The 13845-nt window shown below is 43.4% G+C and overlaps 1 protein-coding gene across 2 annotated transcripts in view; it reads left to right on the top strand.

Annotated features, from left to right (window-relative positions):
- SEL1L3 (SEL1L family member 3) overlaps positions 1-13845 on the top strand; it is a 100222-nt gene that overhangs the window by 66437 nt on the left and 19940 nt on the right. For both annotated transcript variants that reach the window (XM_079919745.1, XM_079919744.1), the window contains exons 15-17: positions 2313-2489; positions 4867-4994; positions 6507-6590. In XM_079919745.1, coding sequence (XP_079775871.1) covers positions 2313-2489; positions 4867-4994; positions 6507-6590 — 389 coding nt within the window. The remainder of the gene's footprint in view (positions 1-2312; positions 2490-4866; positions 4995-6506; positions 6591-13845) is intronic.

The raw sequence follows: 13845 nt of genomic DNA, 5'->3' as shown, positions 1-13845 counted from the left end.
CTAGAGGACACATGACCCAGGAGAAGGGAACCATTGAAGCGCACGCCAGCTCCTGACCCTGACACAGACTATAGGGCAGAAATAGAAAAGCAGCTTAATGGTGGTCATTGAGGCCATGGTCCCAGAGCATCCTAAAATGGGGAAGTAATGGGGCTTCCTGGCAGGTGTGAAATTTGCATCTCTTTAGCATGCTAGTGGTGAATTGTTGTCTAAGGTGCTGCATTCTGAATGTAGTTTTGGCAGAGCTGAGATGAATATTGGAGGAAATGCAGTTTTACGGCCTGGAGTACTCGCATTCTTAAAAGTGTTACATGATTCTCAGCCATTCATTCTGCAGGGAGTTACTAAGCCCTTCCTTTTTGTCAGGCACTGTGGTGAAGCACAGAGTTTGATTTTTGGAATTAGCTAAAAGTCACTTGGATACAGCTGGAAATGTCCGGAATAAGGTGTGAGCATTAAGAAATAAAACAAGATTTCTTGTGGGACTCCTGATCTGGGTCCAAATACAATGTCTAAAGGACATTCTGGGAATGTTTTGAGTGATGACAGGTACCTTTGAATAAACCTGTGTGTCTGGAGGTGAGCATTGCACAAGCCATTTTGATATGTATTCCATAAGCTTATCCCAAAGCTGGTTCTTGCCACTATACATGACGTGGTCTATTACTTCATGGAAATGCACTCATCCTGCAAATTCTCAGGAGGCTGCCTTGCATCTGGTACCGTGCAAAGCTCAAGAAGAATGCCTCTATAACTGATCCTTGGCACTGACACCATCCCAAGTGTTGACTGTCTTGAGGGCCTACGAATCTGAACCCTACTCTTTTTTTTTTTTTTTGCGGTACGCGGGCCTCTCACTGTTGTGGCCTCTCGCGCTGCAGAGCACAGGCTCCGGACGCGCAGGCCCAGCGGCCATGGCTCACGGGCCCAGCCGCTCCACGGCATGTGGGATCCTCCGGGACCGGGGCATGAACCCGCATCCCCTGCATCGGCAGGCGGACTCCCAACCCCTGCGCCACCAGGGAAGCCCTGAACCCTACTCTTGATCCTCAGGGTGTAGGATTTGGATTCTGTTTTGTGTGTCATCAGCGTTCAAAGGATGGCTTTCATTCGTTTGTCAAGTATTTATTGAGCACTTACTCTACGCCAAGTACTAACATAGGTGCTTGGAATACAAAACAAAGATCCCTGCCCTCATGGAGCATCTGTTCTAATGGGCCTTGTCAGTTTCTTTCTCCTGGTCTTCCTGGCACCTGGAGTCCAACGTGAAAAGTAGGAGGTAGAGCATTTCAGGAGTCGTTGCAGACTGAAAAGGCTGCAGGCTGGTATCTTGGCATCCATTACTGAGGGATACCTGTCCTTCACTTCTGAAAGGGCAGGCAGAAGAGATTTGGTTCCACACTTGGACCCTAACTTAACCTGTCTCACAGATGCAAGGGCACTCACTGTTTGCTTCTCCAGTCCTTTTCTCCCCTGCTTGTCCATGGTCTTGTGGATCTGGTAGGAAAGGAGGAATGGGAGCACCGAATGCCCAGGTTTGCACACTTACACCCCTGCAGGGCTCCTGAGCCTTCAACAACCAGGCTGGAGCAGGTGGGAGCATCTGGGAAGAGCAGAGGCAGGCCCCTGAGAGCATGAATCAGCAAGAACAAGGAGGCCTAAGACTAGACTCACATGAACCAGGCCTTCTGTGGTACCGTCCCAATTTAGACACAGTTCTGAGACCACCCCCCTCCCCTCTGCCTCAGCCCCAACCAGACCCTACCTGTCGGAGCTGGGATGCCAAGCAGTCCCACAGCACCTGTGCTTTACAAGTAGGCCATTGCGGCTGCTTCCCACAGAGGGTTTGTTGGTGTTCAGGGCAGAGTAATCAAAAGATAGGCAGGCAGGTCACCTAGAAATCATCCCAGCCAGGGCGGGTTTCCGGCCTCCTGTCACAGTTGAGTGGTCATGAATTTCAAGGGCGTTGTTGATACTGCAGGACAGTAAGAGGCCTTCTGTAGACGAGGGCATTGCGTAAGAGCCCATAGGGGCTGCGAGATGATTTGGGGGCCAGCATCACTGCTGAGCTGGAAGGCAGAAATCCCAGCAGCAGCCGGGTGAAATCCTCCTGGGAAGACGCTGAGGCAGCCTCATGTTTTCCAACACTTAGCTTTTCTTTAATGCCATCTGCCCCCAGAAAAGAGGCAGGAAAGGTTTTTCTCAGACTCAGGCAGAATGCTTTCATAACAGTTGATTCTCTCTGGGTTTGGGGTTTTTTTGTTTTTGTTTTAAAAAAAAAGGAATTCCTTTCTTGTTGTTCTAAAATCCAGGGATTGCATCAGGCAGTCAATGGCCTGGGATGGTATTACCACAAATTCAAGAAAAATTATGCCAAAGCGGCTAAGTACTGGTTAAAAGCAGAAGAAATGGGGAACCCAGATGCATCATACAATCTTGGAGTCCTGTACTTGGATGGCATTTTCCCAGGAGTTCCTGGAAGGAATCAAGTGAGTAAGACTTGAGACCAGCTGTGCAGCTGGTCAGTCACTTAGTCATGAAGCAGGTGTACTGTATGCCCAGCCCAGACAAGGCCCCATGGGTGGTGCAGACACCACCCAAGACGCAGACCGTGATCTTGAGGAACTCAAGTGCCCAGTTAGGAAGACAAGATGGTGAAGAGCAAAGGCTGGCATTAGCCCAACGCCAAGTGTGTGCCAATTGCTGTGACCCAAACAGTTCTGGAAAGGGGAAATAGTGAAGGCCAAAGCAGTCAGGAAGGCTTCATGGAGGAGGAAGCCTAAGCTGGGGAGAGGAGAGGCAGATGATGCAAGGTAACCATGAGAGAGAGATGGTGCGGAGATTGATGACTGATCTTACTGGAAGCAAAGAAAGCTGGGTCCAAATAGGGTTGCCTGGTATGAGACCAGATTTAATAATAATGTAAATAACAGTAACAATCTTAAATGTTTGCCGAACACTTCCTCTAGGTCAGACACTCACAGACACTTTCTGTGTGCCATCCCATGTCATCCTAACTACCCTCTGGGATAGTTACTGTTATTACATCCATTTAACAGAGTTAGCAACCGAGGCTCTGAAAGGTTTCATAACTTAGAGTCATACACTTAAGTGGCGTCAAGACCTGGTCCCCATGTGAAATGGAAGCCCCTTGTTATTAATAATAATATTGATGATGGTAATAATAATCTGAGTACCAGTACATTCAACAAATTAATTGAATGCCCATCCTATGCCAGGCACTCTTCCAGGCAGTGGGGATACAGCAGCAGACAAAACAGTCCCTGCTTTGGGGAAGTTTACATTGCAGTGGAGCAGAAAGATAATAAACAAACAAATATATAGTATGAGGGCAGGTGGGATAAGTGAGTGTTACAGGGAGAAATAAAGCAGGATAAGGAGGACCGAGAGGCTAGAGATTGGGGGATGCTATTTTATAAGGGAGATCAGAGAAGGTCTCTCTGATAATGTGACAGTGTACAAACTCCTAAAGGAGTGTTGTGAATGTCTGGGAGAACATCCCAGAAAGAGGGAACAGCCAGGGCAAAAGCCCAGAGAAGAAAGCAGGTTTGGTGTGCTTGAGGAATAGCAGGGAGGCTGAACTGGCAGGACCAGAGAGCAAGGAAGGTGCGAGGAGGTGGAAAATCATGTCAAGGAGGCAGCTACGCTGAGCAAGATGGGACAGCTCTGAACAGGGCGGGGAGACGCTGTGTTTTAACAGGTTCCTCCTGGATCCTGGTGGAGACTGGGCTTGGAGGAGACAAGAGCAAGAGCAAGGGGGTTAATGCATTGAATCCAAGTGAGAAAGGATGGGCAGTATCAGAAGAGGCGCTGAGATGTGACTAGATTCTGGGTATATTTTGAAGGTCAAGGCATTAGGACTTGACGATGATTGGACGTGAGGTGTGAGGCAGGGAGAGGAGTCAGGATGACCCCTCAGTGTTTGGCATTTATTGAGATTGGAAGAAAAGGTAGCATTTAATGGGATGGGCAAGCTCTAGCATCAGAGTTGGGGGTCGGGCATCAGAAAAAAATTATTTTTTGTGACGCGCCATGCCAAGCCTCGAACACACGTTATCTCATTTAATCCTCACACCATACTTTCATGCTAGCTACTGTCAGAAGCCACATTTTTCAGTTGCAGAAATTGAGTTATTCTCTTAGTTGGAGAGATTAACTAACATGCCCAAGGTCACGCAGCTAGTAAGGAGCAGAGCTGGGATTTGAACCCAGGCCTGTCTGACTCCAAAGCCCATACTTAAAAATGGCAGTTAACTGCCTGGGAAAAATAATAGTAATCAGTGGAATGTATACCCGTCTAAGTGTTTGTTTTCTTTTCTCCCTCCGCCTCTGTCTGACTCCTAGGAAGCTGTATATTTTATGCATTGCAAATGTCTTTTAGTCCTCCCACACATCTGCCAGAATGGACTTTTTATTGTCATATTCTAATTCTCACCTTCTACTGGAAATGATGTTTTTGTGTCTGAGTTTGAAAAAAGGTATTAAGCAAGGTTAGGGAAGCAAATGCCTGAAGTTTCACCTGATGCGACTTTTGATGCTGTCTTCTGTCTGGCTGGCAGGGGTTATGTGAGGAGCTGATAAGGTGATAATGATATTCGTAGTGTCTTGTTATCTTATTTATTGGGTAAACTTAACAGAATAGCTACAGTCAAGGTTATCATGTAGAGAGGCCAGCTTCTGTGATTGGCTGTCTTCCTGGAACTTGACTTGGTTTTCTTAAAGATGTTAGAAGTTATAAACCTGTGATGATATCAGGCGTTAAATGCCTCAGGACCTTAGTTCTGATGAAACCAGCACAGGAGGACTTCTCACTAATGAGACTGACGTTTGCTCATCTCTTTACAGACGTTAGCTGGTGAATATTTCCATAAGGCTGCACAAGGCGGACACATAGAAGGAACCTTGTGGTGTTCTCTCTACTATATCACAGGCAACCTGGAGACATTCCCTCGAGATCCCGAGAAGGCTGTTGTGTAAGAACCTGCCAGATATTGCGTATGAAGGGAAAGCCATATATTCAATACTATATTCACCATGCCTGAGAAAATAGAGTTTTCTTTTATTCTTTTTTTCCACATTAAAAAGAATTTTTTTTTTTATTTTAGGCTGCACTGTGTTTTCATTGCTGCGCACGGGCTTTCTCTATTTGCGGCAAGCGGGGGCTACTCTTCGTTGCGGTGCGCGGGCTTCTCATTGCGGTGGCTTCTCTTGTTGCACAGCACGGGCTCTAGGTGTGCGGGCTTTAGTAGTTGTGGCACGTGGGCTCAGTAGTTGCGGCATGCAGGCCCTAGAGCGGGTGAGCTTCAGTAGTTGTGGCACGTGGGCTCAGCAGTTGTGGCACACGGGCTTAGTTGCTCCGCGGCATGTGGGATCTTCCTTGACCAGCTCTCGAACCTGTGTCCCCTCCATTGGCAGGCGGATTCTTAACCACTGCGCCAGCAGGGAAGCCCTTTCTTGCATTTTAAAAAATTCATCTTTATTTTTATCAGTTACACATGCACATAAAAAGCCAAGTAGTTTGAAAAGACAAAAATTAAAAACAAAAATTTAATTAAAAAAGGTAATAATTTGACAAGAAAAAACAGGAAATCTCTGCCTCCCTTCCACACACTCCATTTCCTGCTCCCTGGAATAAATCACTTTTCATCTTTTAATTATTTCTTTTTTATTTGCCTCTATGTCTAAATAACACGCTTAAACCACTATTTCTTGTTATACCCTTTATAGGCATTGTCTAATGATGTCTCACTGGGAAAGATAAAGAGATATAGTTTTTTCACTCTGCCACCTGTTGCTACCCTGCATGCTCATGCTTCCTGCCCTCTCCCATCTTCCCCATAAATATATCACTGGTTTGGTTGGATTGGTATCAGTGTTTACATTATTATGACAATTTAACACTATTCATAGCTGAGCCATGTAGTATACTATGACTACTCTTTCTTTCTTGCATAACTTTTTGTTTTCTATGGAATAATAATTATTTTTTATTGTTATTTATCTGCTTAGCTCTCTCTGTGTATTTATCATTTCTATGTACTCGATCTCCACATTCTCCTTCCATGTCTAAATCTCCTCTCGGTATGTCTACACCCATCAGGTACTCTATTGATTTAATCTTTTTGGCAATGTCTCTCTTTGGAGTCTTTGTTTAGGAAGAGCTGTCCTTCTGAAATCAACTTGCTAGAACTCTTAATAAAGATTATCTTTTTCCATGTTAGTAGACATTTTTCATTAGGTACTTTTCACATCTTTTTTTCCCCAAAATGACAACTCCTAAGCATTCATTAGAAACGGCACTGAATGCAAGGCTCTCAAAATGTATCTTTCTTTATCTTCTTAACATTCAGTTCTGGCTTGTTGCTCCATAAAAATTCTAAGAAGCAAAATATTCCCCAAGTGGGATTTATTGAAATCATACGAAGTCAAAAGCAATTATTTAATTTGCCATAGTTTGGATATGTTCTCTTCTGTTTCCTTTTCAGATGGACAAAGCATGTAGCCGAGAAAAATGGCTACTTGGGCCACGTCATTCGCAAAGGCCTCAACGCCTACCTGGAGGGCTCGTGGTAAGTTAGATTGAACTTTCTCAGTCCTTACCTTTCAATCTGTCAGTGTAGTCTTATGAGATGGAGTCTTAAAATGAAACCGAAAAAGCAATTTGCAGGGAAATCACAGCCTCCCGGTAATGATATTCAGAGTATCACCGATTGATTGGCTGTTGATTAGAAAACACAGCATTTCCATGTTTAATTATACACAAAAATTAGTCCTCTAGAGGGAGCATCCGTATTCATCAAATTGAGAGACACATGGATACGTTGACTTCTCTTCCCTTCAAGCTTGCTCTTCTTGCTTTCAGAGTCTGGAGACAGCACAGGGGATCCTAGCTGACCCTCTGCCTCTCACTGGCAGGCCACAGAAAGTCCAGGATTTCCACCTTGTTTGTGGGAAGGAGCGAAAGCAGTGTGTTTAGGGCTCAGGCTACATCTTCCGGTAGATATTTTATCGCATCTTCCCTAGGATTTCTGGAAGTCACTCACCAGACCTCCAGTGTCACAGCCAAACAGACTCACTCTTTCTAAGCTTCTTCTGATGGAGTTAGCAAATTTCATCCTGTGCTGAATGGGATGAGACCCTGCACATGAGGACTTGTAAATGCCCCCTATTTGCAGTTACTTGATTTTACAAATAAGCGCACACTTCTCCAAGCTCTACCTGAGTCCGTCTTTCTGTTTTCTTCTGTAAGCCCTCGAATTCTGTCTTACTTTTCCTTGGGCCATATTTTCTTGGCTCGTTTATTGCCTAAATGATCTGGGTATTTCCATAATAACTAAAAAGGATATGCAAATCAGCACATATCCCATCGGTCCACTGCTTCAAAGACATTAGAGCACACCTATCACTGATCCTACTCGGATCCGAACCTCAATCAAAAATTAAAATATAAGTCCAAGAGAGTGCCATTTTCTTCTCTGGTCCATGGGTGCCCACGTAACTAGCAGATAGCACCTCAGTGAATGAGAATCTCAAATTAGGAAATTCAGGGAAAATGAGCCCAGGGAAAACAGCACTGAATAACAATGTTTATTATTATCATCTTTTAAAAGTTTATCATCTGTGGCCTTACTTTGCATAATCAGAAAGAAATTTTTTTTTTAACATCTTTATTGGAGTATAATTGCTTTACAATGGTATGTTAGTTTCAGCTTCACAACAAAATGAATCACTTATATATATACATATATTCCCATATCTCTTCCCGCTTGCGTCTCCCTCCCTCCCACCCTCCCTATCCCACCCCTCCAGGCGGTCACAAAGCACCGAGCTGATCTCCCTGTGCTATGCGGCTGCTTCCCACTAGCTATCTACCTTACGTTTGTTAGTGTGTATATGTCCATGACTCTCTCTCGCCCTGTCACAGCTCACCCTTCCCCCTCCCCATATCCTCAAGTCCGTTCTCCAGTAGGTCTGTGTCTTTATTCCTGTCTTACCCCTAGGTTCTTCATGACATTTTTTTTTCTTCTTAAATTCCATATATATGTGTTAGCATACGGTATTTGTCTTTTTCTTTCTGACTTACTTCACTCTGTATGACAGACTCTAGGTCTATCCACCTCATTACAAATAGCTCAATTTCGTTTCTTTTTATGGCTGAGTAATATTCCATTGTATATATGTGCCACATCTTCTTTATCCATTCATCCGATGATGGGCACTTAGGTTGTTTCCATCTCCGTGCTATTGTAAATAGAGCTGCAATGAACATTTTGGTACATGACTCTTTTTGAATTTTGGTTTTCTCAGGGTATATGCCCAGTAGTGGGATTGCTGGGTCATATGGTAGTTCTATTTTTTAATGAAATGATCATTTTCCAATTGATACACCTTACAGTTTGTGGGCTGTTTTATTTGTTTCCCAAGTAAGCTTCAGTTCATGAAATTTGAACGTTTCCCAAATTTGACTTTTGCCCATTTCTACTTCTCATCCTCCAAATTTCCCACCCTTTACTCCCCACAACTTCTTAGGGGAAACTAAGCATTCAGATATCAAAATGTTTATATGTGGAGTTTTCCCAAAGGGAGAGCATATCTGTAAACACCCCCCAACACACACACACACACACACACACACACACACACACACACCCCAAGATGTCTGACACTTTCCCACAAAGAGAGTATCTGCTAATAGCTTATCCTTCTTGCCGACTTTTGAATTTAAAATCACAAAGCACTTCAGGGAGTGCATTTAAAAATTTGCTGTGAAAGTCAAGCGGAATTAAGATTTCATGGCCTGCTGTCTTTCTTAGAACATTCAGCCACATCACATGATTGATTTGGAGGGAGGGGGAGCTAAGGATTATACGTGGTCTACACTGTTGGTGAGTTTGGTTGAGTTCAGCAGATTTTAGTGGGTACATTTAAAGGCAGGGTGCCTTGCCGTAGCTGCAGGGGATGCCACAAGTAGGGCTGGGGAAGCCTGCTGCCTCATCTCTTCCTGGTACTAAACTACCTGCAGTTTCTCAGATGCCTCATATTCTCTCTGACCTCTGGGCCTTTGCACTTGCTGTTCCCTCTGCCCAGAAATCCTGCTTAACTCCTTACTCCCTTTTGTCCTTGGATGGGTCATGATGGCTGTTTCCTTGTGGATTGCCCTGTGATGTGTATCCCAGTGCCCAGCACTTAATGGCAACTGGAAAGTACTCAAAAACTACTGAGAGAATGAATTAAGGCAAATAGACAGAACAACTGTAACTCCAGAGCCATGAGCAGTATATAAAGAGCATCGGGGATTTGGAGGAAGGAAAGATGCTACCTGGTTTGGGGGACTTAGGTCAGCCTTTATAACGGAGGTAACAGATGATATGGCCTTGGGGGATGGGTGGAATTTCCACTTAGTCATGCAGAGAACAACACTTCTAGTGAAGGGAATCACAGGAACAAAAACAAAGAAATAGGAAAATTCAGGGTATGTCTAGAAATTTTTAAGCCACCAGTTTACCTTGAGGGTAAAATTTGTAAAAGGGAGTGCGATATGACAAGACCAAAGAGGTGCTGCATTATGGGACTTTAAATAGCAGGTCATATACTTTTTACTCAGCTTCTGGAGCAGTGGGGAGCCCTTGATGGCTTTGGGAGAGGGTAGTGACATGACAGAGCTGGGTTCCGAGATTCCTAACCAAACCTCTGTGAATGATGGTGAAGAGAAGGGAGAACATGAAAGGGGGAGCTAGTTCAGAATCCAGGTTAAAGGAGCTGAGCTTTTGAGCTGGAGCTGTGACCTGAGCCAGGTAAGTTGTTTTCCCTTCTTTTATCACACGGTAATTGATACATACCAAATAGTAGGTGATATGTATGTAAGTTCCAGAGCATAAACGAACAATAAAATGAACACCTATAGCCCTACCACCCTATTTAAGAAAATGAACTGTCGAAGCCCCCTGCATGTTCCTCCCATATTAAACCCACCTGTGGCGCCAATATCCAGAACTAACCATTGTCCTGAATCTTATGGTTGCTCCGCCCCTTGCTTTCTTTATAGTTTTGCTATATATGGATATAGCAAATCTAAGCAATAGATTATAGCAATCTAAGCAATAGATTGGACTTGTTTCTGAGCTTCATATCATTAGAATCCTATTACATACAATTCTTCACTGCTTTTCTTTGTTATTGTTTACTTCACCTGATGTTTCTGAGATTCATATCTTTTGATACATGTACCTGTAGGTCATTCCTTTTCACTGCTGTCATATACCACAATTTATTTACCAATTCTCATAATAACTTGCATTTGGGTTGTTTCCCATCTTTTTTTAAGGACAGTGTGGCCGTGAACATTTTTTATGCATATCCTGCCACAAATAGGAAAAGTTTCTCTAAAATATGAACTTAGGAGTGGGGTCACAGGCTAACCATATGTTCAACTTTACAAGATAATGCCAACTGTTTTCCAAAATATTTGACCAATGTATGGTCCTATCAACCGCATATAAATATCTGTTTTTTCATATCCTTGCCAATTTTGATGCTGATGCTAAGTATTGTTAAAGATATGTCTTAATCTGGACTTGAGACCATTTTCTATCAACAGGAAGAAACACTTAGTATCCATTATAGTGGGACTATCTTTGTCAAAATATATTTGAGAAAAAGTGCTTTTCTCTCTTCCTTCTCTCGGGGCCTCCAGATGCCTCAGGGGTTAAATTGGAAATATATGAGCGTTGGCTTCCCCACACCACAACGTGGAATTTTTTGGGTCCCATCTATTTTGTTATAATAGAACTAAGTCATCCATCAATGTCCCAAGTCCATCCCCTTTTTTCATTTTCTGTGAGTGAATTTATTCTGGACGTTATTTTCAAATTACATGTGTCAGTTTGATGAGCTTGTGTTTTTCTGTGTTGTTCCAAGATTTATGTGGGATAGTTTGAAAGAGGAGTGTGAATGAAAAAAAAAGGGCATTTTGCTGTTTAGGCAAAATACCGAAGATAACGTTATCATGCCCGAGGCTATCCTCGGACACCAGGAGAAGTCCGATAAGGAGAGGTCGCCTGTCGTGTTTCATTTCTCTCTGTCTTACCCCTCTTTGTGTTTCATCTGTGAGCTAAGTGTTTTACTGTCCTTGGTCTTAAATATACCCCGAATACTTAATTAACCCAGGAGGTTAGCCAGATCCTAGTAAGCTTGAGGCAAGACAAGCAGGCATGCAAGATTCCACTTGAAAGAGATTCATCTTTTTGCCTTAGAGCAGGGTCCTAAATTCCACTGAGACCCCAGGATTCTTTTTTTATCCTTCCAGTTTGGGCTGCTTTAGACATTGGCAGAAAAGAACCCAGAGAAAACAATAGAATTGTTTGAGAAACTGCTCAGAGTTACTCAAATTCACAATTCACAGAAAGCAGCCAAAGGATTGATTATTAAGAAGTATCGTTATAAAAGTTCTATAAATGGATGTGCCGAGTCTGAAGTGGGAGGGTAGCAAGTGTGCCCCTACACACATCATTTACTCTAAATCCCCTCCTCTCTGCATCCCTGCCCAGCCCCCCACCCCCCATCAGAATGACTAACTGGGGACTATTTCACTTCAGTGCATCGGAAATAAAGCTGACCTCTGGTAGCTTCCTAAACCTTGAGGAAATTCACAGAAGCACAGTACAGTTTTGTGGCTTTGGTCTTCCTGCACAGAGCCCATACTGAGCAAATGTTTATTCCATGAATATAAGGATAGAAATATCTGTAATTAATATTTTCAGGCAGACTCAGTTGAGACACAAGTAAGAGCAAAGTGCTAGGAGGCTAAGTGCAGATAGGGTTTCTGCAGAAGTGTCATGTCTCCGAAGTCTTAAGGTGAGAAAGTCTGTTCTTCAGTGTTCTGACCCTTGCCTAGAGTTCACACTTAAATATATGAAAACAGATGGTGGTGGTTTTGGAATCTATGGCCTCTGCTGATGGCTTCTGCAAGATGGAAGACAGAGGTGGATTTCTGTTCAGTGTTTCTATTGACATCAGTATTTTTAGACATCTCTTTGGTGATTTCAGTGCTTCCTCAAAGGAAATACTTGAGAATTCTGTGAGATTTCCTCCCGGCTTATACAATAACTGGTCAATTGAAGTCTTCCTATAAAATGTGTTCCTCCCTTCTCTCCCCCATCTTCCAAGTAACTTTAGAGGCAAGGTATTGTCTTTATAAAATTTATCCTAGTGACTGTTCTTACAGGAAGTGTCAACCTTGTGTCCTCCACTCCAAAATTCTAACAGTCTGCCCAACTGCTATCTAAGAAAACCTCATTTTATTACATTGCAGTTATATGAACCCCATTTCATCCAGTTATGGCAGTAGAGAGAGCCGACCTGACATCTGACCTTGGGCCGGCAAGTCTACACCACCTCCTTCCCTCATCCATCCAGTGGGGGAAACTGAGGCACTGGGGCAAACCTGAGTGTTTGAGATTATAAGACCTTTGGAACGGGACCTAATTGTAGAATGATGGAGTCTTTCTGCCGAACTTCCCTCAAATTTAGTTCCCCCATTTGGGGTCTGCTCCGAGGTTTCTTGTCACCAAACGCGATACTTGCAAGCTATGTCAGAAAATGTCTGGGGGTCTTTTGTGTTGTTGCCGTTGCAGTTGTGGTTCTCTGATGTGACTTGTCCTCGCAGGGGAAGCTGCTTAGCCAGCCTTGTCTCTTTAGCATGAGTCATGCCTAATTGGTCGGCTGCCTTGGGTATCTCGGAGGCCAGGAAACGGCGCACTCAGCAGCCACATGGCCGTGACCTGCAGTATGTCTGATTGAAGGTCTGCCTGTCCTGATTTGACCCCCCAGTCACCTCCCTCTGTCCCCACGGGATGGCCTGCCAGGAGATGCTTTAGCCTTGTAGAAAAGATGACGTTTGGCTCCGCTTACGTATTCCCCCAACCCAACCTCCCCCCCGCTTTCTTAAACCATCTCCTAAATGGAGCTAACATTAAGAAATAGCGCTTAATATTAGCTACAGAAAATGAAAATAAGCTTTAGAAACAACAATGTATGGTTAAAATGGAGGAAATCAGAGAAGTAAAAAGAAAATAAAAATCACTTGCCTTCTCACCACCTAGAGATAAGTACCGTTAGCATTTTGGTAGCTTCTTTTTTTCCTGCATATATGTATTCGCGTGTGTGTGTACATGTGTGGATTCAGTTTTATTTTTGTTTTACAAAAATGAAATTGCACTGTTTTTTATCCTGTTTTTTTTTTTGTTTTTTTTTACACAGTGGAAACTTTGGCATAGACATTTTTCTACGTCTTTGAATACTTCTCTTCAACATCATTTTTAAGGGCCTCGTCTGAAAGTGGCTGAGCCATGGGTTAATTGAACTAGTCACTGATTTTCAGATATTTGTTTCTTTTTTTCCCCCCAATTCATAGAAACAGCTCTGCCATGACCTCTGTTGCCACAGAATCTTTGCACATGTTTCTGATTCTTTCTTAGAATAAACCCTCATGAGGCAGAACTGTTGGGCCAGGTGGTATGTACATTCGTAAGAGTCCTCACCTCTAACTATCCCATTACTTGGCTTCCCACTAACAGTGGTTGTAGGAATAGGTCCATTTTTCCCCAAGCTCTTGCCGTTATCTGTATTATGAATCAGGTGCCAGTCTCAACAAATGAAAAGTGGTCTCATTGTCTCGCAATTATTCAATTACCAGTGGTGTCCAATATTTACTTCTTTCAGATGTGTTTTTGGCCATTGGTATCAAGCCCCTTGCAAACTGCCTCTCCTTTGCCAAACTTCTAATGTACCACAGAAGCTCAGCTTTAATTAAGCTTGTTCAGAGTC

The sequence above is a fragment of the Stenella coeruleoalba genome (genome assembly GCF_951394435.1).
Source record: "Stenella coeruleoalba genome assembly, chromosome: 4".
Classification (NCBI taxonomy): domain Eukaryota; kingdom Metazoa; phylum Chordata; class Mammalia; order Artiodactyla; family Delphinidae; genus Stenella; species Stenella coeruleoalba.
Note: the sequence above shows the minus strand (reverse complement) of the source record. Positions and strands in the feature narration are given on the sequence as shown.